This window comes from Microcebus murinus, chromosome 14, assembly GCF_040939455.1.
Source record: "Microcebus murinus isolate Inina chromosome 14, M.murinus_Inina_mat1.0, whole genome shotgun sequence".
NCBI lineage: Eukaryota > Metazoa > Chordata > Mammalia > Primates > Cheirogaleidae > Microcebus > Microcebus murinus.
In genome coordinates this window covers 8,590,464-8,615,551 of record NC_134117.1, presented here as the reverse complement: position 1 = coordinate 8,615,551, position 25,088 = coordinate 8,590,464, and the positions used below count along the sequence as shown (strand labels likewise).

Genomic DNA, 25,088 nt, shown 5'->3' with positions numbered 1-25,088 from the left:
CTTATGAAAGCAGTACGTGTCCAGCGCGGAACTGGAAAATAGAGATAAATCGCACAAGGAAGAAAAAAACACTCCAAATTTCACTACCGAGAGAGCATTACCGTCAACACCTTGGCACATGCTCTTCCACGACGCTTGTGTGTTCTTCCAGCCTGTTGCTTGCTTTCTCTGTGTGCATGTGTGTATTTATATGTGTACACTGCATATACACACATGGTACATGTGTATTGATACACACACACACATATAAAATCTGGGTCATGCTGCCCATAGTTTTTTTTTTTTTAAACCTATTTTCAGTTAAGAATGGACATGTTTACATCTAGATATAGGAAGATCTACCTTATTTTTTAAATAGCTGCAAATGAATCTGTTCTCTGGCTGTGCCTTAATTTGGTGAACTGTCCCCTGTGGGTGGACGTTTTGGACGTTTCCAGATTTTGTGCTATCGCGATCACAGCATCTGCCCACACCCTCATCATTTCCTTAAAATAAATTCTTGGAAGTACAATGGAAACAAAGTCTTTTATGGCTTTCAATGTGTGTTGCCAAGCTCCCGGGCTCTGCTTTTCCTCTCAGGTTTTATGACTTTGGAAACTCGTTACTGCCTGTAGTTTCGGCTTTTGCAAATTGTAGCAGACAACGGAGACACACAGGCCCTGCCATCCTCCCTCCTCCAAGCTGGCGCCTTCCTGCTCCCTGCGCGTGGTCACAGGGCGCCGGGATCTTGTCCTGGGGCAGTTAGAGTGGTCAGCGGGAAGATGGGGAATGGGCGGGAAATGGGGGCACACGCGTGTCTAGGCCCGTCCTGTTGAGAGTGTAGTTTTTTATTTTTTATTTATTTATTTTTTGAGACAGAGTCTTGCTTTGTTGCCCAGGCTAGAGTGAGTGCCATGGCATCAGCCTAGCTCACAACAGCCTCAAACTTCTGGGCTCAGTGATCCTCCTGCCTTAGCCTCCCCAGTAGCTGGGACTATAGGCATGTGCCACCATGCCCGGCTAATTTTTTTCTATATAATTTTAGTTGTCCAGCTAATTTCTTTCTATTTTTAGTAGAGACAGGATCTCGCTCCTGCTCAGGCTGGTCTGGAACTCCTGACCTTGAGCGATCCTCCCCCCTCGGCCTCCCAGAGTGCTAGGATTATAGGCATGAGCCACTGCACCCAGCCTGAGAGTGTAGTTTTGGGACGTTCACCCTGAGCCTTTCCGCTCTCGTTCCTCTCAACACCACGGGCAGCTCTTTGTGGCTGAACACTCAGTAGAAGCTTTGGGCTTAGGATCCAGTCCCAGTCCCTCGACCTGGCCTCCTGGTCCGGTACCCCTTCTTTACACTCTACCTAGTTACAGTGACCTTTTGCGGTTCCCCAGAACACCAGGCTGCTTTGTGAGTCAGGGTTTCCCATCATGTGGCTCCCTGCACTGGGGGTGGGGGCACTCTTCCTTTCTCTTACTCTTCAACCTTTGGGACAAAGCCACGTGTGCTGATTCGGAGCATGGCTCCTGGGGTCAGGCTTGGGTTTGTGTCCTGGTTCTGCCACTTACCTGCTGTGCAACCGTGGACAAGTTACTCAGCCTCTCTGTGCCTTAGTTGCGACATCTGTAAAATGAGGACGGTAATAGTACCCGCTTCACCGTGTTGTTTTAAGGATTGAATACGGTGTTCTCTGCAAGCCCTTAGAAGAGATCCTGATCCTGTGCAGAGTGAGCTTCAACAAACATTTCCGTCCCTGAGCCGGCCAGCTGGCCTCGGCACACTCACCACGGCACGAGGACGTTTTCCCTGACCCCCTCGCTGGGCCAGGAACTCTCAGTTTGTTTTCTCATAGCCATTCGCGTTCCTTCTTAGCAATTACTACAATTGTTACTAAATAATCATTTTAAAAAGTGAGGCTGTCGGAGGTCCCAGGAGGGCGGGGACCACGTCTCTTGTTCACGGCAGGACGGTGGGTTTCAGTAAGTACCCGCTCAAGGAGGGCAAGGAATGGTGCTGTTACTTACGGCTTCAGGACGGAGCTCATAGAAAGAAAGTCACTCCGGGACCTCCCGATGGCGTCACAGGTCGTAACTGCTCGCAGAGGGGTTTCCCCACAGGGCTGTCCGGCTGATGGCCAAGGACAGTGTCCCTGAGCTTCCAGCACCAGCTTCTCTTGGGGGCTGTCTAGCGCAGACCTTTTCAACCCCTGAGGGACCGGTGCAGTTTTTTATTTTCTAACTCACTGTAGATCGAAACTATTGAAAATATAGTTAAATGATTTACTGGAAAAATGAAACAATACTCAAGGCCAGGCCCGGTGTGGTGGCTCCTGCCTGTAATCCTAGCACTCTGGGAGGCAGAGGTGGGAGGATTGCTCAAGGTCACGAGTTTGAAACCAGCCTGAGCAACCAGCCTGAGCAAGAGCGAGACCCCGTCTCTATTAAAAATAGAAAGAAATTAATTGGCCAACTAAAAATATATAGAAAAAAATTAGCCGGGCATGGTGGCGCATGCCTGTAGTCCCAGCTGCTTGGGAGGCCAAGACAGCAGGATTCCCTTGAGCCCAGGAGTTTGAGGTTGCTGTGAGCTAGGCTGACGCCATGGCACTCACTCTAGCCTGGGCAACAAAGCGAGACTCTGTCTCAAATAAATAAATAAATTAATTAATTAAAATAAAATAAATAAAATAAAATAAAAATAAATAAAATAAACTCAAGGCCAGGGTTCCTTACCCTCTGCACTATTGACGTTTTGAGCCAGATGACCCTTGGTCGTGGGGGCCATCCTGTGCATTGTAGGATTCCCAGCAGCTTCCCTGGCTTCTGCCCACTAGATGCTAGTAGCACCCCAGTGCCCTCGAAGTTGAGACAACTGACAATTTCTCCAGACATTTCCAGTGTCCCCTATGGGGCAAACATCCCCCCTGGCTGAGCACCACTGACCAAAAAGTCAGGACGTTTTGTTACTAGATTTAACAGACGTAAACTTACTCTATCAAACAGCCATGAAGGTTTCTGAACACGTGCTCTGCGTTTCTGTCCTCATCGTGTCACGGAGCAGAGACTGTGGACCACACTGTGAGCACCAGGCTCCTCCTTCATAGAAAGGGAAACGGAGGCCCTGCTCAGGATCCAGATAAAACGTGCTGTTTGAACACATTTAAAACGTGTAGGAATATCTCTCAACGTTGGTGTTTTTCCTCTTCTCTCCCCAGGTCCCCTGTGGCAGATGGTGCCGTCCAGCCAGCTGCCCCCGCAGACTTGGAAAGCCCACCCTTAGCTGCGTCTTCCCACCACGGTGGTGTTGTCGGCCAGGTCTCTACGGATCTGACAGCCCAAAGGTACGCCGGGGGCTGGGCCGGGGCTGGCGGTGGGAGCCCAGGGGCCAGTCTCTGAGGCTGTCTCTCTGCCCACCCTCGCGTCTTCTCCCCTGCAGTTCCAGCCCCTCACCTTCTACCTGTCCCGAACAGGTGTGTGCCAGGGCTGGGGCTCTTCTGTGGCCTTAGGAACGACCTGAGGAGACACCAGGGAGCCCTCCCCAGTGGCCATTATAGAGACTGTTCCCGGCAGCCTCCAGGGGCCTCTGTCTGAGTAGAAGTCCTCCAGGAGGCAGAGCGTGCTGTTTATGGTTCAGGGCATGGTTTGGTTAGCCGTAGTCTGGCCTCCTGGGACATCAGCTTAGTTGGCTGCTGCTTGGTTTTTTTGTTTTTTTTTTTCATCTTTTGGTGGCAGTCAGAGAACACAGGTGTCAGCAGCACACGCGGCACAGGGGCCTGGGCGCCTGGCCCTGCCCCTCTGCCACATCACCTCCCAGTCTCCCTTCTGGTCCCTTCTCCTCGCCCTCCACGCCCCAGCAGCCCACGCTGATTGCAGTTCTCCGTCTACACTGTGCTTGGCCTGGACTCGGGCTCCACGTCTCCCTCCACCTGCGAACTCTGTGCTTAAACCGGGCTTGCTCAGAATCCACCTCGGAGTCAGCTCAGATGCCTGCGTGCGTGTGCGTGGGCATACCTGTGCACACGTACGTCTACATGCGTCTGCCTATATACGCGCACACACACGTCTGCATATACGTTCTCTCTGTATACCCATACGCTCTCAGACATACATTTTGGTTCGGTTCATATCAGTGAAACATCTGCTTTTTGCCTGGTGTGTGGCTCTGGGGACACAGGACAGACACGGTCCCCTGCCTCCTGGAGCTGGTGGCGCAGTGTCCCCTCCCCTGGAGGCCTTCTCCCCAAGCCGAGAGGAGCCTCCCTCTGATCTCCTGCAGCCACCTGTGCCCTGCGTGCCTGCCCTTCATGGATTCCTGTGAGTGACCCGTGTCTAACTCTGTCTCCTGAGCTAGACCGGGAGCTTTTTGAGGAGCTGGCCACCTGTAACCTTGTGCTGCAACAGGGTGCCAGGGGGCTTGAACGGGTTGGTGGGGAGGGCGGGGAGGGCCTCCTGTCCTCCCAGCCAGGGGGCTGCGTGTGCTGGCCCCCTCGCCGCCTCCCTCAGGGTGCAGGCAGGCGCCCTTTGGTCGGCTGGGAAGAGCTTTGCCTGGTGGGGGAGGAGTAGGAGGGTGGACGACAGGGTGGAAGCTGCAGGCCAGAGCAGATGTTCCGAGGCAGCTGTACTTCTATGTGGAATTCTGGATGTTTCTGTTACATGTGGGAGTCTGCCACGGTGCTTACTTGTGTATGCGTTAACTTTTTAAAGGGGACACCGTAGCTGGGAACTAAGGCACCCGACACTCAAAGAGTGTCCAGAAGGTTCCAGTGAAAAGTCAGCCAGCCCCCACCCCTCTCCCCACCCATAGTGCCCCTGTTTGACTCTCGGACCCCGCTGTGTTGGGAAGGCCCAGGGATGGCTGGCAGAAGCTGGTGGGGCACACCCTCCCTTATCTGTCCCACCCGACACCCCCAGTTTACATGCCCGGGCACAGCGGGCCGCGGGGAAGCTCTGAGCAGGGGACGAGGTTGGACTGGCTGGACGGCTCTTGGGAGAACTGCACTCCAGCTGGGGTCTGTCGGGACTTCTGAAGTCCCCTCCCTGTCCTTAGACTGTGTGTTTTAAACGACTTGTCCCAGGCCCCACAGTAGGTGACTCTGCTCTCAGGGCTCCTTTTGCCTGGAAGCTCCCGGCACTCCAGGAGCCGTGCCGAGCGTGTTCCCTCCAGGGTCTCCGTAAATGCCCTCGCAGCCGAGAAGGTGGGGCTGCTGTGGTGCTGCCGTTTCACCGATGAGCAGACTGGGGCTCCGAGTCGTTAACACTTAAGGACTGAGGATGCTGTGTATCCAGTGGGCGCAGAGCTGGGGGTGCGCCCGCGCTGGCTCCGCTGGCTGCGTTCTGAACCCCTGCTGGTGGGACATTGTAGGGAGAGCCAGGCTTCCTGGTCCCACCACGCTCTGCGGCCTTCCTGCGTCCCTGGCCTCTCTCAAGCCTAAGGAAGGCAGATGTGTTGAGTAATGAGATTGCATCACCTCCACCCTGACCAAGAGTGATCGCAGAGTGCAGGGAGGACCTGCCGCCAAGCAGAGACGTCGGCCCGCTTCTTGGCTTTCTCTTTCCCTGCAGAAAGACTCGGGGAACCCTGGGCTCTTGCAGGTGTGATGAAAGTCAAGCACAGCCAGAAACCAGAGGGGCACCGAGGAATGAGTGACTTTGGTGCCTTCCCAGTGTCGTTGGTCATTTATCCAGAGGTGCGTCGTCTCACTGTGCTTACTGGACAGGTGGGAAAGAGGCAGCTGTGATTCCTATCAGGAGTAGGGGTTGCTATGACCTTTGTCACCAAACGCCTGCACAAAACACGGCCAATCCCTTTTATTCTCAGATTCCGTATTTGTGAATTTGCCTCCTTGCTAAAATTTATGTATCACCCCGGAGTCAGTACCCGCTGGAGTCAGTACCCGCTGGAGTCACTGCCCGCTGGAGTCACTGCCCGCTGGAGTCAGTACCCGCTGGAGTCAGTACCCGCTGGAGTCAGTACCCGCTGGAGTCACTGCCCGCTGGAGTCACTGCCCGCTGGAGTCACTGCCCGCTGGAGTCAGTACCCGCTGGAGTCACTACCCGCTGGAGTCAGTACCCGCTGGAGTCAGTACCCGCTGGAGTCAGTACCCGCTGGAGTCAGTACCCGCTGGACCACTACCCGCTGGAGTCAGTACCCGCTGGAGTCAGTACCCGCTGGAGTCAGTACCCGCTGGAGTCAGTACCCGCTGGAGTCACTACCCGCTGGAGTCACTGCCCGCGGCTCTTTCTCAGTCACTAGCAGACGCGTAGAGAGAGTGGTGGCAGACCTGAGTCGCCCAACGTGCGTGTTCCCAGCCGAGGTCGAATAGGTCAAAGCCCTTGCCCTGCCTTCGTGCTGCAGCTCACACTGCACACCGGTGTCCTTGTCGTGGCATATTTAGTGCCACATTTTTGTATTTTTGTGCTTTTTCTTGGTGATTTTGCTGTTCACATGACCTCCCAGCACAGTGCTGAAGTGTCCTAAGCACCCCGAGGCCACAGTGGGCCCCACGGAGAAGATGTGTGCGTGTTAGAGGAGCTCCGTGCTGGCCCGAGGTCCAGCGCTGCTGGCCGTGAGTTCAATGTTAACGAGTCAACATTATGTATTCAATAAGATGTCTTTAATCAGGGACGCACACAGAACATGGTTCTGTTTGTGTTGGTTGTCTGATGAAATCGTTGTGCCTGGAGGCTCACAGGAACCTAACCCGGTACGTCCACTAGGAGCAATGGTTCCGTGTTGGCTAATTCAGCGTTCGTGGTGACTTTACAGAACATTTCTGTGACTAGCAAGAATCGACTGTACTTAACCATGCCGATCTGTTGGGCTAACTAAGAAGGGCAGTCTGGGGGTGCAGTGGGGATTGTTTTAACCTCAGCAGTGCCCTCCTGCCTTCCCAGCCGCTCAGGACCCCTCTGCACTCCCTGCGTCCAGTAAGGACAGGGGCAGGGGGTGGCAGGGGGACGGGGAGGGGAAGAAAGCTGGGTGAGGGGTGTGCTATAACAGTCGTCGTGGGAGGTTTGCCTCCTTGCAGAAGCAGGGTTGGTAGTTTAAATTTCAAAATTAGATTTAAATAAAAAATTTTTTAATGCATTTTTTTTTTCAATTACCATTTAAAAGAAGTGGAGCTGGAGCATTTGCTTTAAGCCACCTGAGAGGAAAACCCAGAGCAGGCCTCTCTCCTTTCTTCCCTGCGCCCAGCTAATTCTTTGCTACTCGGATTTCAAGAGCTCCTCTTTCTGAATGGCCAACAAAGGGAGCTGGAGCAAGTGCCTCCTCTGTCTCCCAGGTATTTCTTAAATAAAATGAAAGGGATCCTGACACACCCCTGCTCTATTGTTGAGGCCACCAGGAGGACATCAAAACTTGCTCCCTTCTCAGGGAAGAGCCTGCGGAGCTGCTTGGGGCAGTTGCACTTCTGTTTTTTGCCTGCCACATCCATGGATGACACAGAAAGCCGGGCCTAGATCTAGAACATTCAACAAAGGACTAGATTGCCTATGGCCATCTGTTCAGTATTTCTCTTTTTTTTTTTTTCAAAAAGCATAATGGATTTTCAAATGAAACCTTCCAGCTGTACCACCATTTATTAAACGGCGGAACGGGGGTACTCTGGTTACATCCAGGAACCTCTGTGCTTTCAAGAGTCCGTGCAGAGGGGTCTCCTGAGACTCTGAGGATTCCCATTGACACAGCTGGACAATCCCTCACGTGACTCTTGTCCCTAGGCCAGTCAGTGTGCTGCAAAATGACCTGCGGACAGCCCAGGTTCCTGCCCGACCCAGCACCTCTGATTCGGGGGACTTTGCGTTTCCAACACGTTCCCGGGGGGATGTCCATGCTGCTGGTTTGGGGTTCATGCTTGGAGGACCCCTGGGCCAAGGCAATGTCCAGATGCTGTTCTCCTCGCCTAATAACAGTTGTCAACAGCTAATCACCACTCCTCAGGAATGGAGACACCTGACCCAGCAGCTGGTGGCTGAAGTTTCTGATCTTCAACAAAAGAGCCCCCCCACCCCCCCTTGGGGTTGGGTGGGGTGGGCGTGAGGCTCCTGCCCAGTGTCATCGCTGTACTAGTTTCCAAATTCAGAAGCTGAGTTTAAAATGTTCCGAAGTTGAAAGCTCAAGGAATCCATATTGACTTAACAGCTTGTTTTTCCTCTTGCTCCCAAATCATGTGGTTCAATCGGGTTTTATCTGTTTGCACAATCAGACTTTTCTGTGCTGCCACTGTGAGTATGCTGCCTCACAAAGGTTAGTCGAGCCCTTATCTAAGCAAGCACCTAATTAAAAACTGAATGGTAAAGTAGAGGAATTATTATTTTTTAAATTTAGAATAGAAATCACCCAAAAGTCTTCCCTGCATAACAGAATTCCTTTGTACCACTTAAAAGGTACTTTGATGTCCATGAATCAAATTTAGGAAACCAGTACCCAGTGAGCTGAGTAAGTTGGGGTGCACCTGTACATTTCTCCAGAACCTTTGAGTTTCCCATGTCCAGCTGGCTGCTGTTAGGTTGAGCCACATGAATTCTAGGTTGGCAGTTGTCAAAATTGACAAGTTCATGTGGCTCACACCAACACGTGATCTGCTCTTGCTTTGGCTTTTCCTGGTTCTTGAGTGGTGTTATCTGTGCTGGTAGGTTTTGACTTTCTGGTTTTCTTTCAAAATATTATAGGGGTACTAATGTTTTAGTTACATAAATTGCTTCTGTACCATTTGACTCAAAATTATAATCATGCCCATCACCCAGATAGTGTGCATTGTACCTGTTAGGTGTGAATTTACCCATCCCCTCTCCCACCTGCTTGATTGCCGATGAATGCTATTTCCACGTGTGCATGTAAGTGTTGATCGAGATTTTGACTTTCTGAATCAGTAGTTTAATCTTGGATATCCGAGATCAGTCTCCTTTTGTCCCTGTGTCCCCACCCCTGTAGCCTCTGTCACCAGGGCCCATCTGAGGCACTCAGCACACATAAGGAAAGGTTGCCCCTGGTGACAACGGTGGGAATTCAGGACTGGGGTGATCCAGGCCTGATCAAAGCCGCTCCTGTGGTTCGGGATGGTGTTTATGACTGGTTATTATTTTCCTTCCTGCTCGAGTTTTGCTTGGCCAAACTTAAAAATAATCTCTCTCCTCTGAGCACCGATTCCGTCTATGAAGGGAGAGAGGACGGGAGCGTGCCTGGGAAGAACGGACCAGCCAGTTCAGGGTTAACCTCGCGGGAGCCGTGCCTGCTGGAAGCCTGCAGGTCAGCTGTTCGGGCTGTTCGCACGCTCACGTGGGCGGCTGGTGCTCACAGGCTGGTGCATCCCACTGGCGACCAGAAACGTCTGCATGTGCCTGCCTGGGGCTTTGCAGCCAGTTTGCAAGCATCCCTCAGCACCTTCTGGTCTGGGCCCTGGAGTGTTTCAGCGGCGGCCTCTCACAGGTGCCCCGCCCATCGCTGCCCCCGTTCTATCAGCCGCGGCCTCCCTCGGGCTGACCGTGCAATGTTTGTGTCGCCCAAGCCCAGCGTCCCAAACCAGCCGTTCCCAGCACTTTCCCTTTTGCAGTCTGCATCCCACTCGCAGCCCGAGTGCCTGTTTGGCCTTCCCGCTTCCCGCATGACGTGATCTCATGCGCTTGGGGATTCTAGAAGGAAAAAATCAGGAGGCCTGTGAGGCAGGGCTGTTGTGCTAAACGCCTTCCAGATGGTGACACGAAGCGGGAGATAAGATGCTGCCGCCATCTGGCCCGACAGGACATGATGTGTTCAGCTTGCACCTTGGGGGCCGTTATCACCCTCCCATGACAGCCTGGGCCACTCTGGTGTTTGTCCTTGGACGGGGGCTTAACTTGGCAACTCCAGCTGATCTCTGAAATGACATTTGCTATCAGTTCAGAGAGGCATCTGCCCAGAAGGACTCAAAAGCCCTAGCAGGGAATCGGAGCACAACGGTTGCTGAAAGCGGCTCACCGTAGCTGGGGTCGTAGGGCCTCAGACTGAACCAGGCACCAGAGCGGCGTTCTCTGTCGTGTGTGCTTGGAGACTGCAGCCGCACGCTTAGCACGACCAGTTGTTGTTTGTGAGGACCTTGGCAAGGCACTAAATCAGGGATGGCAAACTCTGATCCATTAGTAGTGGTTCCCTAGGGATCTGTGTTAAAAAGGATTCTGAGGTCTTGTTCAACTGGGCTTAGCAGGAAAGAATGCTTTGATCAGTAAGTGATGTCTGTCTGCTAAAAGCATGGTGGTTTATGTGCTTTCTGCTTGTCAACTCTGTCCAAAGGGGGAGCAGGGGGGAAACAGGTTTAATTTAAATCAACATTACCTTCGCCTTCCAAAAATGTAAACACTGAGCTTCTCTGTTATTCTAATAAGGTTTATAAAATGCTGATTAACACTGTAAGCACACCCTAGCCTCAGCCCCAGGCCTATTTTCTCCCATCTAAGTACTAACTAGGCCTGACCCTGCTTAGCTTCTGAGATCAGACGAGATCAGGTGCGTTCAGGGTGGTACAGCTGTAGAAGACCCAAGCCCATCTTCTGAGGGAGACAGGGAGATTCTGGGCAGAGGTGCAATGAGAAGGCAGAATTCAGGGGCCCCACTTCAGGGCTCTGCCCCCTGCAGGCCAAGGACTGGGATTGCAAAGGGCCTGACTCCTGAGAATGTCTTGAAGACCAGTCACTGCTGGTCCTCAAAGGCTTGAACGAGGACAGGAGCCGACCTGGGTTGTTGATGAGAAGCTGAGCTGCCAACTGCTCCCTGCTTTCTGTCTCTGCTGGGGCAACATTGCTCTCTGGCAGCTCGAGGGGAGCTAGAGGGACTCTGTTGAAGCTCTTCCTTGAGGGCAGTCACCCAGTGCATCACATTCAGAGGGGTCCTGCGCCTGGTTCAGTTCCCTGCTGTTTCTATCTTGTGATTCTTAATAGTTTTGGAACACGGGGCCCTGTGCTTTCACTTTGTTCTCATTTGTATTTCTTTTTGCCTGCACATTCTGTTGCTGGTCCTGCCTCAAACTCTAGGATTTCAAGGAGATAGAACGGCTGTCTCCCGCTGTCAGTGGCCTGCAAGGTTGGTGGGCCAGAGGCTGAGTGCTGTGTGTTGAACATTTTTTATGCCCCAGGCCCTGCCCACGATGGCTGAGGCTCCTTCCTGCTCTCAGGCTGGTGGCCCAGTAGGGAGAAGGACACATTAGCAGAAGATAATGGGGTGCCCGAGGTTGGGGGCTCAAGCCAGCCTGGTGGTGCAGGCGGGGCTTCCTCGCTTAGGTGGCACTTAGGTGTGAGCCACCAGGGCAACTCTAGGTGGCTAGGACTGGATCTGGGAGAGGCAGGGCCCTTCCAGGTGGAGGGCTGGCTTGAGCAAAGGCGCTGCTCGTGGGAGGGGCTTGTGGAAAGCCAGGGAGGGTTTTAGGCTAGGGAAGGACCTCATGGGAACTTGAGTGGCTTGTTCTGGTGGCTGGAGGGGTGGGGGCATGGATCTGAGGGGACAAAACAGGAGACAGGTACAGCAGATAACCGGGGAGTCCTGCTCAGAGAGGTTGAGGGCCAGGAGGAAGGATGGATTCCGGAAGGAGGAGCTGACTCAGCAGGAAGGGTGCTTGAGGGGCTTGGCAGGGGGAGGGATGGGAGAACCGGAGGAGCCCTGACAATCCCGACTTCCTTCCAGTGCCACGCCTGGCTGGCTGGTGGTGCCACTCCAAGCTGGCGAGATTGAGGGAAGAGGAGTTGTTCTGCTGGGACCAGGAGGTGTCCTTGGGTCTCAGCACTTGGGTGGTGACTCACTGAGCATTTCCCTGTTGGGGCCACTGGAGTCAGGCCAACAGGTCATGGGGGAGGGGAGGCTCCTTTCTTCAATGAGCTGTTGAGTCATTTGTTTGGTGCCTTGGGCTAATGGGACCAGGCAGGGCAGGAAGGGTGTGGCCTGGTGGGGGGTGGTCAACTGAGGGAAGAGAGGAGGGAGCTTCAAAGTGGTCCCTGAGGACAGCCCTGGGAGTTGGGGGTGAGCCTTGATTTTGCTCCCCCAGGGTGTCCCTAGGATAAGGGCAGGCTTCCCCAGGCTGCCAGCCTGTTGCCCAGATTGTCCTGACTGTCGGGGTCACCGAGGTAGGGCTGCATCTCCCCTACTCCCCTACCTGCCAGTGTTTGTGAGGACAGAGACCCTTCCTTGCAGTTTGATAAAGGGTACCCTTAAAGTAACAGAACCACAAACAATATCACGTTATTTGCATTAAATTAAATACAGCCTGGGTGTGCTGCCAGTGAGTGGAGCGAGGAGCTGGCCAGTGTAGTTTCTTGGGAGCACTAATGTTAGGCCAGTAGTTTTGAGTTTCTCAGTGGTGTTCACTGATTATGAATGAACGTGGGCCTCCCAAGTGCGGAAATGGCCCTCTTAAGGGGCTTACACAGCCCCTCGTAGTTTGCAGTATTCATTTGGAGTCACTCTTTTACGGTATAATTTTAGCCACCGTCCAAGATATTACAGCTTGACGCTGGAGGTGTTTCCACTTTGCCTTTTTGCTGCGTTTCACCCAAGCACTTGTCGCTTTTGCTCACTGTGGACTGGCTTGGGAGGGTCATCACCCTCTGGGCTCTTTTTCTCCCCGTTTCCTGGGGGTCGGTTCCTGGCTGGGCTCCAGCACTCAGAGCACCTGTGGGCTCTCTGTGGTCTGTTTGCAGAGTGCCTGCTGTGGGGGCTGGGCTAGATGTTGGGGTGCTTGTTAGGTCCGGAGCTGAGAGGGAGACACGAGAAGTCTCAGGTTTAGCAAAATCCTGTTTATTTTGAGGATTTGGGTGTAGATGGGTGGAGGCTGAAAAAAGTGTCCACCGCAGGAAGGGGCGAGCAGTGGGTTTTTTCTGAGTAAGTAACTCTGGCAAGAGCAGCTGCTTGCAATAACTTTTTATTAAAACAACCAGCTCCTAGGACCTCTGCCTCAGTCACATCCATCCTGTAGTTCCTTATTAGGAGAGGTAGGGAGGATAAACTTGTCCATATCTGGGGGGAAAGGAACGTAAGCTCCTTTCTGCATTCCATTCCTTTATCTCCCCAGGTGTCTGGCAAAGGCTACTTGTCCAATAGTACTGGGTGGACCGGGCAGGTATGAGCCTGTGGTCGTGGAATTCTCAGCTCTGGCTCCCTAGGGGTAAGACAGACATGAGGCTGTCAATGGAAAAGAACCCAAACTGTCTAAAAGAATTTAAAGAGGATTATTCTGAGCTGAATATGTGCAACCAGGGCCTGGAGAGTCACACCCAAGAAGCCTTGAGCAAGTGGACTCTCCATGGCTGGGTTAGCCTGGTTTTATACACTTCAGGGAGATAGGGGTTACAGGTAACGTCATAAATCAATGAAGGCATACGTTGGTTTGGTCCGAAAAGGCAGGACTTAACTAAGTGGGGCATGTCAAGGGAAAAGAAGCCGAACTCTGTAAAATAATTTTAAGAGGTTTTTTTTCTGAGCCAAATTTGAGGACCACGACCCAGAGCCACGCCCAAGAAGACTTGAACACGTGGACTCACTGTGGCTGGGTTGCAGTTTGGTTTTGTACATTTCAGGGAGACAGGGGTTACAGATAAAGTCATAAATCAATACGTGGGAGGCATCATACATTGGTTTGGCCCCCAAAGGTGGACCATCTCAAAGGGAGAGGGGCCTTACAGGTTATTGGTACGTTTAAAGATTCTTTGACTTATAATTAGTTGAAGACATGAAGCTTTGTCTAAAGGCTTGGAAAGTTTTAAGATAAGGAGCTCTGTTAATCAGAGACAAGCCACCATACATACACTTGTTGTGTAAACTGAGGGCCTGCAGGTTTGTCTTGCATACCCTTAGGCCTGTTAATGGGTTACAAAGTATGTCCCCAAGAAGGGAGGAGGGCATGATGAAGCATGTCTGACCTCCCTCCTTGTGGCAGGCAATTTAGTTTTAGGATATCCCCTTGGCCAGAAGGGGGTCCATTCAGTCAGCCGGTGGTGGGGAGCCTTACGATTTCGTTTTACTTCACAGGTTATAGGTGCGTTTAACTTACAATATATAGGTGCGTTGACTTATAATTGGTGTCAGGTCTGGCCTGTTGGTGGACTTTTGTCGTGGGTCTTTGGCTCCTTGCTTGGGAAACTCACAAGCAGGACCAGTGTGATGGAGTGACCATAGATAAGAACAATTCCAGCTTTTATTGCAGAAAAGAAGGGGGCTAAACAAAGCGAGAGCACGTTCCAAATAGGAACTGGTGAGTCTCCAGCAATGGAGAGAGACGTTGAGGACTCCTGGTGGTTTCCTTTCAGTGCTCTGATTGGAGGAAGGTTTTACAGGAGGGGAGGGATGTTACCCGATGATTTGCATACATGATCGACAGGTGTTCTTATAACAAAGCTGTGGCTCCCCAGTCGCCTCAAAACCGCAAGTTCCTGCACTTTGCGATTGTGAGCTGCGTTTTCCTGCAGTCCCTTCCCCGCTTCTTCACCCCTAGGAACCACCCTCCTGGCCTGTATCTGCTACCTGCAGATTTGGCCCCTGCCTAGCATTGGTTAAAGAAATGAGGCTTTGTCTAAAGGTTTGGAATGTTTTAAGTAAAGATAAGGAAGTCTATTAGTGAGAGACCAGCCACCAGACACACACCCAGACTCTGGTGTCCTGCAGGTGTGGTTTCGGCTTTGCACCTCGCACAGCCTTAGGCCCGGTAGTGGGTGACAAAGGGCATCTCCAAGAGGGGAGGGGGCATGATGAGGTGTGTCTGACCTCCCTTCTGATGGCCAGCAGCTCAGCTTTAGGGTATTTCTGGGGTTCCTTTGGCCAAGAGGAGGTCCATTCTGTCTTCTGAGGGTGGGGCTTAAGATTTTGTTTCCATTTACAAGACAAATACGTTCCTGTGGGGATGGGTGTGACCCAGGAGGAGGTTGGGGCTTAGAGGCGTCTGCTAGGGCAGTCCCTTAGAAGGTAGGCGTGATGGCCATGATGGGGCCAGGCAAACAGGGCTGGACAGGACACTCAGGGCCGGGTGCACAGCACCAGGCACACCTGGAAGGTGAGGAATTGCTGGCCTGGCGAGGGGGGTCCTGCCAGCTGAGAGAGCAGCCAGTATTGTGGGACCGAAGGAGGCCCAGGTTGGTTGGAGCAGAGGAGCAGAGCCTCCAGGGGTCCGAGGGAGGGCAGTGAGGGGTAGGGCTGGGGCTGACAGGTGCTGGTTAACCTGCTACAAGTGACTGGACTTGGGGGCACGATTGAGACTCCTCTGTCTAGGGTCGGGTTGGGGTACCCGTGGCGGCTGTCATCCCGGCCAGGATGCCAACCTTGCAGTCAGGGCTTGAGAATATGGGAGTGAGCAGATGTCTTGGTGACCCAGAGGCCCTTGTGTCCTGGACTCCGGCAGTCTGGGGGTCTCCTGCAGGGGTTTACCTCAGGGGGAAGATGTGATTCTCCACCTCAGGGCTGTGACACCTCAAACCCCAGTTGCCACCTCAGGCCTGGTTTCTGGACCCTGGTGCTGAGTCCCCCATTCCAGCCCTGCCACCCTGAGACACCCCCAGCACTCCAAGCTCCCTGTGGACAGCGGTAGGGACAGCTGGAGAGGCTGGGAGGGCCACCGCCCTGAAAGCTGCTCCCGGGCTTTAGCCTGTGGACAGCAGTGCTAGTCTTGCTCTGTTGGCCTACGAGAAAATCAGAACCTGTTCTGAGCTCCAAGCCTGTGCCTTTTGGCTTTTGTGGGGGGCGGTGGTCCCAGATTCACTGCAGGAGCCCCCTCCCCCGTGGCTCCATGGCTGTCCGGTAGGGGGCGCCCACCCACTGCACGGGGGCGGCACTCTGCTTTGGAGATCCCCCCCTACAAGGCATCCCAACGGGTCCCTGAGCAGGTTCCTTGATCAGCCTTCTCACCTGGATTTTCTCAGCCTCCGGTTTTTGGATTAAAGCCCGAGGAGTTTACAAAGTTGTATTTTAGTTCTCAGCACATGGTTTCATTGCCTATCAAAAATTATTAAAAATCTTCGTACAGAAATCCTCTCCTCCAAGCAAACATCAAATAAGAAAACTCACACAGAGTGTCCTGGACACCTGAGCTGCCTCCGCTAAAGAAACCTCAGTTCCGCAGGCACCTGGGAGGGAGGAACTCCAGGGCCTGGCCTGAGGGCCGCTGCCCTGGAGCCTCAGCCTCCACTGTGTGTACCAGCGGAGGCTGGGTGGGGAGCCAGGGAGGCGGCGTGCTGGGTCTTTAAATAGTCCATTCCGTGTGTAGGCGGGGGGTGAGCAGGGCCTGATGAATGTGCCATTAATGAGCTCAGTCCCATCTGGAATAATTCCCCCTTTGTGTCCCCAGCACCTCCCCAGCTGCCACCCGTGCGGGTCTCGCTCCCCCAGCCACACAGCACACAGCTTCTTTGCCACCCGAGCCAGCTGGTGATGGAGTAGAAGCTTCCACTCCCTCCTGCCCAACTCCGGCCAAGGACGCCAGCAGGTACCGTACAAGCTTCTTCTCTGCAGCGGCTGCCCCTGGAGAGCAGGGGCCGGGTGGTCTCTTTTCCTGGTGGGAGAAGCTGCATTGATGAAGGTGCCAACAAGGCACTGACGGTCTGGCCCCGGGAGACCACGTCTCTGGTCATGTGGGCCGTGGCTGATCAAGGCGGTTGTCCCGAGAAACAGAGCCAGTAGGACGGACGGACAGACGGATGGATCTATGAGTACATCTTTAGGAGGAGGGATTTATTTTAAGGGATTGGCTCATGTGATTGTAAGGCCTGGCAAGTCTGAAATCTGCAGGGTGGGCGGGTAGGCTGGAGACCTAGGGGAGAGTTGATGGAGTGGAGTCTGGAGGCCACCTGCTGACCTGTGGGCCGGACTCCTTCTTCCCTGGGGACCTCAGTCTGTTTCTTCTTCCACTGATTGGACGAGGCCCATCCACATTATGGAGGGTGATCTGCTTTACTCAGAGTCTACAGATTTAAATGTTAATCTCCTCCAACAAATACCTTCACAGTGACGTTGAGACGGGTTTGACCAAGTATATGGGTTCAGTGACCCAGCCAAGCTGACACATAAAATTAACCATCAGAGCAAGAAACTCCCGTTTCTATGCAAGCAGTTGGCTCTGATTATAAACCATTCTGCCGAGCCATCAGAGCCTCCTAAAGAGTGTCCATGGACGGTGTTTTATGGAGAGCCAGATGCACCCGGGAGTGCCGAGAAGTTCAGGCCCGTGTCCCCAGGGAGCTCCTGCGGGCTGGAGAGGCACACACTGCTGAAAGCGAAGCCGTGGTAGAGGGCCAGAATGTGAGGGATGCCCAAAGCATAGGTGACCAGCTGCCAAACCAGTGTCCAAAAGTGACAGAGCAATTGGGGGAAGGAAGAATCCCTGCACGCAGATGTGGTTCTAGAACATGAGGTGATGAGGAGGTGGGCATGGAGCCGACCAGAGTCTCTTATCTGGATGGAGCATCAAAGCTTTGCACCTTCCCTGCAGCTCCACTGGTCCCGAGGCCCGGGGAGGTGGGGGATTTGCCTGTGACCCCTCAGCTTGTGGTTGGCAGAGCAGGACCATTCGTCCCACCCCTCTTGGTTCTGCTGCGGTGCCTGGTCTACCCTGGCCTCAGCCTTGGCATGAGGGTGGACACACATGGGAAGTCTGCTTTTCTGGTGGTGCAAGAACGTGAGCAGAGGTTGGGGGCAGGAACATCCCCGGCTGTTTGGGGAGACACACTTGGTTTGCCTTGGGCAGAGTAGGTGCTCAATCAAAATGTGTTAGAAAAAGAAATAAAATTACTCTTCTCAAATTTTCTGCCCCTCAGTTTCTTATAAAGTTAAACGTAGATCCTCCATATGACCCAGCAGTCCCATCTGTAGGTGTTTACCTATGAGAAATGAAAATATATGTCCAGGTAAAAACCTGTGTGCCTATATTAATGATTACCCCCAAATCGAAGCAACCCAGATGTGCATCTGCTGGTAAAAGGGTTGACACAGTGTGTGTGTCTACGCTGTGGAGTACTAGCCTATAGTAGAAAGGAACAAACTGCTGATTCGTGCAACAGAATCAACGAATCTTAAATCATTAGGCTGAGTGGAAAAGGCCAGACTGAGAAGGCTGCATTTTATAGGATTCTGTTTACATGATATTTTGGAAAATGCAAAACAATAAGGAATGGAAAACAGATCAGTGGTTGCCAGGGGCTGGAGCTGGCAGAGGGTGTTGACCACAAGTGGACATGAGGGATCTTTTTGAGGTGTCGGACATGTTCTACGTCTTGACTGTGGTGGTGGTCACATGATTTTATTTGTCAAAATTCGTGGAACTATACACTTACAAAGAGTGAATTTTACTATTTTACGGTGTGTAAGTTATATCTCAATATAAAAAAAAGAGCCCAGCTTCTCTAAGGGCGAGAAGAGATTTTTTGATAAAAGCTAAAAGAGAAATTCCTCCCTCCATATCTTTCCCTGATGTAGACAATCTGGAGGTCAGAGAGCATCCTGGTGTCTCCGGGCACCAGTAGGTACTAACAGTGCCCCTTTGCTCCGGGTTCTTCTTTCCTGAGGTCAGCTGGGCCCGAGGCTCTAACCCTCGTGGTCTCACCGTTGACCCTGTGTGCTGCTTCTGAATCTCACTCGTTTATGCATCTGAGTGTTCAGCAGCATGAACTTGGGGTACTCTGTGCCAGGCACAAGCACCACCTTGGCTTTATGGAGCCTACAGCCCGTTAGAGAAGACAGACTCAGACACGGATGAGATGTAGGAAAAGAACAGTGTCCTGAGTAGATGCAGCCTCACTTGGCTGGGGACGGATCCCACGGAAGTGACTGATTGCGCTGGCTGGGGGTTTAGCTATGCGGGAGCTGGGGGCGGGGGGGGGGGTTTAAGACACTGGGGAGAGAATTGATATTGCAGGGGCTGGAATAGCATGTGTGGGGGAACCCAACCAAAGCCACCACGTTGTGGCTGGAGCCTAGAGAGAAAGGAGGGGAGGGTGGCCCAGTGGGCAGGGCCAGGCAGGTGGCACACGATGGGTCTTGGAAAGGACCGAGGCCTTTTATTTTTTGTTTCCTTTGGTAGGATATTTTATTATTAATAGATTTTTTTTTAAAGAACAGGTTAGCTTTATAGAAAGGTTGAGAAGAGATAGAGTATAGAAAGTTCCCATTTATCCAAGCACACAATTTCCCCTATTAACATCTTAACAATGGTAGGTAATTTGGTATATTTCATGAGCCAATGTGGATAAATTATTATTCACGAAAGCCCATAGTTGCTGTGGTTCGAGTATTTGTCTGCTCCAAAACTCCTGTTGAGATTTAATCCCCAAGGCTATGGCATTGAGATGGGGCTTCTAAGAGGCGATTGGATCACGAGGGCTCTGCTCTCATGAGTGGGTTAGTCCATTCATGGATTAATGGGTCAGTGGGTTATCACGGGGTGGGACTGGTGGCTCAGCCCTCTCCATGTGATGCCCCGCACTCTCTGCAGAGTCCCCTCCAGCAACGAGGCCCTCACCAGAGTGGTTCCTTGATCTTGGGCTTCTCAGCCTCCGTCACTGTAAGCAATAAGTTACCCAGTGTTAGGTGTTCTCTTATAAGCAGCGGAAAAAACAGGCTGAGACTAAATACTTTATTAAGATTTCCTTAGTTTTCCCCTAATATCTTTTTTTATTCTAGAATCCTATCCAGGATACCACATTCTATTTAGTCTCCTTAGGTGTCTCTCGGCTGTGGCAGTTTCTCAGACTTCTTTTGTTTTTGATGACCTTGGCAGTTTTGATGCCTTGTCAGGTATTGGGTAGGATGCCCCACTATTGGCATCTGCCTGATGTTTTTCTCGTGATCGGACTGCAGTTGTGGGTTTTGGGAGCAAGATCACAGAGATATCGGGCCATCCTCTTTGCATGATTTCGAGGGTCCACCCCGCCAATGGGATACGTCACCGTTGATGTTGACCTCAGTTGTTTGGCTGAGGTTGGGTTCGTTGCATGTCTCCATGTTACCCGAAGTTCGGCACTTGTCCCCAAGGCCCGCATCTGTCCCCGAGGCTGCATCAGAAGAAGGAGGACAAGTGGTTTGAGGAGAAGGAAAGGGAGATTTATTGATTTGCTAGCAAATGAAGAGGTTGGAGACTCTCGTCTTGAAAGTGTCATCCTCCTTTAAGCAGAAAATACAGAGCTTTTCAAGGGAGGATTTTCGGCTCAGGCAGTTGCTGTCTAGTGGTAGTTTGATGGTCCTGAATGACCCCATCTCTGACCTCATCTCCGGCAAGACAGTCTCCTGACCTCTTCCAGGAGATGGTACAAAGAATGAAGGGCTCCCCTGCTCCCCTGCCCCTCTGATCTCTGGCCTTGGGCAGGAATGCAGGTTTTCATTCTCAGGAGGAGTGGGGGAGGTTTTAAAGAGATAACTCACAAAACATTTTACCTTTTTTTCAGGCCGTTCCCTCAGTTACATCGATTGTAAAGTGACTTTTTCCCTCCTTTTCCGTACTGTAGTCTTTGGAAGGACGTCACCATGTGCCACCCACACTCACGGAGCAGGGACTTGTGCTGGCTGGCGCATCTGCATAAGTCCTGTAGAATCCCTCCGCATAGGGGATTTGTCTCTTCTCCCCCGTTATTAATATATTCAATTGTTTATTTTTATCCGTGTAGACTCACGGATATTTATTTTATACTCTGGGTTATAATCCAATACTAATTTATTTTGTCAATCAGATAGTTGCAGCTTTGGCCATTGGCCCCTTGGGCTTTCTTTGAAGAGCACCCAGAAGCCCCAGGGCAGGACAGTGATGTGATCGGATTTGCATTTTTGAAAGATCTTACCAGCCGTCTGCCAGCACAGATGTGGTTTAGGATTGACGGGCCGCATGCCCTGAGGCTCGGTGACAGCCATGGTGCCATGGCTTTCAGGGCATCCTGCAGCTTTGCTTTCCTGTGGCTGCTTTTAGCTATGGGGCCACGGCCTAGATCCAGGGATCCACGTAAATCTTGTCTTATCCTCACTGACGGGTCCCTGGAGGTTTCAGAGCAAGTTTCAAAACTGCACAGGTGAACATTTCATTTCACTGAAATGGAAGTCGCTTTCACCCAGCCTGGGCCAGAGTCTGAGGTCCTCGTTGGCCTCCTGATTTGGAGATACATCCTCCGTCAGTTCCCGCTGCCAGCTGGGCCACTCTGGGTGGAGGGAGCACACGCACAGGCCCCTGCACAGGCCACTGCAGCCCCCCACGTTTGTGGCTTTGTCTTCCCTCTCTCGGCTTGGAGGGAAGCAGTGAGACCTGGTGTCTTGACAAAGAAAGCCCAAGGCACATCTTATTACAGACTCTGCAGATGCTCTGTTCTTCCAAACATGCTGGGCGGCTTCCTGCTGCCTCTTCCTGCTTCTCAGTGGCTGCTGTGGAAACGATGACACAACCCCACATTTGCAGTGCAAATGGCTTTCCTCCAGGAGTTTTCACACTCCCCTTCCCCCGTGCCCCTCCTAATCATTAGGCCTCAGGCCTTGGGGAGAACAGATGCAACTTTGAGGGGGAGAAAAGAGAGGCTTTGGGAAGTGGGGAGAGCTTCTGCCCCCCATCCCTGCCTGGAAGGAGACTTGCTGCAGTGGCTGAGGGTGTGACCAGACTTTCCTTCTCCTCCAGTGTGGCCTTGCAAGGTTGGCAGGTCACCCTGGCTTTCCAGGCCTGTTTGGAGAGCTGTATGCGGCTGGAGCCAGGGTGGGAGTCTGAAGATAAGAATTCCCAGGAATGCAAGTGGAAAACCGTTGCTCATACAATGGTCAGCCACAGCTGACCTCTGGGAGCTGGTGGCAGAGAGCCTGGTGTGTCGGCACTTGGGCCAGGCAGGGTGCGAGCCCCAGCAAACATTGTCCCTGTTCAGAGCTGACCTCCCACTCCCTGCTGCGGACAGCTGTCCCTTAGGAATGGCTAACTTGGAGACCTGTCTGGATAGACCCAGAAGAAAGGACATGGGAGAAGCTGCAGAGCTTCTACTTGTGACCCCATCTGGGCTGCAGTCCCAGGGCCCCTGGAGCAGCCTGGAAGGGGATCCAACCCCGAAGGAGTTGGTGCAGTGGGGCTTTCAGGACTGCATGGCTAGAAGCGCCCAGCATAGCACTTGCTGGGCAGAAGCTTCGAAGGGAGTGTGGGGCCCTTTCGTGCCCTGAACGGGTGCACGGAGGCGGGAGCCCGCCCTCCATGCCCAGCATGGCTGCCTGGTGATGGCCCTTGGCTCCGTGTTATGTTGGCTGCCGCTTTCTAATTTTAGGTTTCTGCGCTCAGGAGGCTGCTTTTCTTCCAAGCCAAGTGCGTGCTCCTGAGCCCTCAGACCCAGCTGGAGGTGCAGAACGAGGGTGGCCAGGAGCAGACCCGGTCACAGACTGCCCCCAAAGGGGTGGAGAAATAGATGCCAAAACCAAGGGAGGAGCTGGGACGGAGGGAGGGGACAGGGAGATGCGGGGGGCAGGGAGTTCTCACCAGGGCATGTGTGGCTCGGGACCCCTGGCTGCCTAAGTGCTGCTGCCTTTGCTGGAGAGTCAGTCTCTGTACTGCTTTGGCCCAGGAGGTGAAGCCACGGGCTTGCTCCTGGCAGAAGCAGGAAGTGATGAGTGCTGGCGTCTAAGCTGAATCATGCAGTGTTCTCTGGTGCTTTCTTCCGCTTCGTTTGCATTTTTGGGCCATCCATCCATCCATCCTCGCAGCAGATACGTCCTGGGTTGATTCCATGCCACAGCCTGTGCAGGATGTGGAGCCTGAAGTTGGAGAGACACGCTCCTTGGCCCATGTCCAAGCTGTGTGACATCGGGAAGTTACTGGACTACTCTGAAACTTAGTTTACCCCTCTTTAAATTGAGGCCAGCAGTACCCACCTTTTGGAGGTTACTGTGAGGAGTAAATGTACACGAAGAATGTAGCTCAGTGCTGGACAGGTAGGAGGCATTTAATCCACCATGGTTCCCCCTAACTTCCAGGGATGCTGAGGGGGCTGGGGGCAAGGAGACAGAGAAAGCTGTTCTGTAAACAGGCACAGCATAATACAGCGTGACAGATTCTCCAACAGAGTTGAGAACAAAGCACCTGACTCTGCCTACAGAAGTTGGGAAGGCTTCCCAGAGGAGGCAGCATCTCTGTTGGGTTTTGCGGCATGAACAGGTGCTTTCTGAGGCTGAGGAAGGGCACAGGTGCTTCAGGGAGAGGGAACTGAATATGCCAAGGCTTAGGGGGGTGGCAAGGCCCAGCAGAGTCAGGCAGCAGGTCAGGGAGAAGCTGGAGGGTCTGGAGGGGGCACAGTGGTCTTGGGCGGAGCAGGGGTTGGCAGCCAGAGCAGCAGGTGCTCATCAGACTCGGAGGGGCCTGTAGCCAGACTGAGGAGTTTGCTGGTGCCCAAGAAGTGCAAGGAAATGCCGCTGTCATTTTCAAGCAGGGTAAAGTCAAGAAGGAATTTGGTCTGGGGGAGTATCTCTGGTGGTGAGGAGGAGGGTGGGTGGAGAGGAGAGGTCAGAGGAGCATGTGGAGTTTGTCACTGCGGTTCAGGCAGGAGGCGGTGGTGGGCTGAACGAGGGCAGTGGCCCTGGGTATGGAGAAGGCCTGCGTCTGTCTCTGTGGCTGGCATGCGTTCATTCGTGCGCTCGCTCACGAACGTTTGTTGAGCATGCACGTGCTCTGTGCTGTGCAGACCTGAAGCTCAGTGCTGGGGATACAGTGGTGACTGCGCAGATGTGGGCCACACTCTTTCTGAGGGTGACACTGCAGAGACAACTGCTCCCGGGTTAGGCTGTGATTCTGGGCAGGTGCTTGTGGGGACAAGTCGCCCAGGGCATTTCCTCCCCTTGCTGCCCAGGGCTGGGGCTCAGGCCAGAGGAGTGCAATTCCCCGCACGGTCCCACCGGAGGGAGACCCTGGTGTGTTCCGGCTCTGTGGGGGTGACTTGCCCACCTCCTGCCCCACCCCAGTGCCCTGCAGGGGTACGGCCCGTGCTGACACACATCACAGGTGCGCTGCCCGGGCAGGGCAGTCTTGGCACAATGGAAATGCTTACGTAAAGTAGGAACCCTTCCTGTCTTTCTAGAGTAGTGGTTTAAAGAGATACAAAAAAATATATATAAATGTGTCGTGCATTTATTTTGTGCCAAGCCGGTGCGTAATGGCCTCTGTGAGCTGTCAGGAAGCCCGTGCCCGGCTGTCTCCGGCAACACTTCCTTAAGGTCGGCAAGAGGTAGCAGGAATTCGGTTAATCTGTTGTCGTGGAAAGATTGTCTTCACATGTACTAATCGACTCCTAAAGACCTGAGTATTTAGGAAAAATAATCCCTTATCCTCGGACCCTCTTATATACTGATGGCAGCCAGCCACGGTCGGGCAGGTGCACAGGGAATGCCACAGACCAGGGCCTCTCGGGCTACGGAAAGAGGGAGGTATCCTCAGGGCTCGCCAGCACCCACGCTCCCCCGTGGGGACTCGCGCATTCACTCCCTGCCGCCGTGCTCTCGGTAGATGCTGGTGGTGGCTGTTTCTGGCCCCGTGTCCTGGATTCTGTTCCTTCGTGGAGCCTCGAGTCAGCAGTTCTGGGCCTCAGCGCCTGGTTCCTCTGCCCCGCTCCCCAGTCGGGCAGCCCCGAGCCAGGCTCTGCGTCCACTGCAGCTGGGCACACGTGGCGAGAAGTTCCTCCAGGTGCTGCTCCAGGATGGGGACAGTCACCAGCGCCCACTCTGCCCGCGCAACGCGAGGAAAGGGCCGAGAAGCCTGGAGGCTCTGGATTTGCTAGTTGGCGTTTTCATCACGGAAACTCCTTCCACTGCAGATGCGCAGGGTGTGCCCGTCCCTGTCCCAACCTGCTCCTCCAGTCCGGCTGCAGGAACCGGCTTTGCCGTCAGTTTTGGCAGCTGGGAGATCCCATCTCTGTTTACACTCGAATGTTTTCCTTAAAAGGCCCTTTTATTCCCTGTGCAAAGTAGCCTCTAAATCCAGTAAATTTAAGCGTTAGAGGAACTCAGGGCTTAACCAGGCGTCCTCAAACTATGGCCCGCAGGCCCCATGCGGCCCGCCGGGTGTTTTTGCCTCCGCTGCCTGTCCTGCTTAGCAGCCTACTCGTCCCAGGCCCACAGTGCGCATGTGTGGAATGTGCGCCGCACTGTCCAACGGCCCTCCGACGGTCTGAGGGACAGGGAA

The 25,088-nt window shown here is 53.2% G+C and overlaps 1 protein-coding gene across 10 annotated transcripts in view; it reads left to right on the top strand.

Annotated features, from left to right (window-relative positions):
- TACC2 (transforming acidic coiled-coil containing protein 2) overlaps nt 1–25,088 on the top strand; it is a 201,989-nt gene that overhangs the window by 98,575 nt on the left and 78,326 nt on the right. For 8 of the 10 annotated variants that reach the window (XM_076009733.1, XM_076009731.1, XM_076009732.1 and 5 more), the window contains 2 exons: nt 3,189–3,314; nt 16,269–16,406. In XM_076009733.1, the coding sequence (XP_075865848.1) occupies nt 3,189–3,314; nt 16,269–16,406 (264 nt within the window). The remainder of the gene's footprint in view (nt 1–3,188; nt 3,315–16,268; nt 16,407–25,088) is intronic. The other 2 variants (XM_076009735.1, XM_012781272.3) reach the window with 1 other exon arrangement.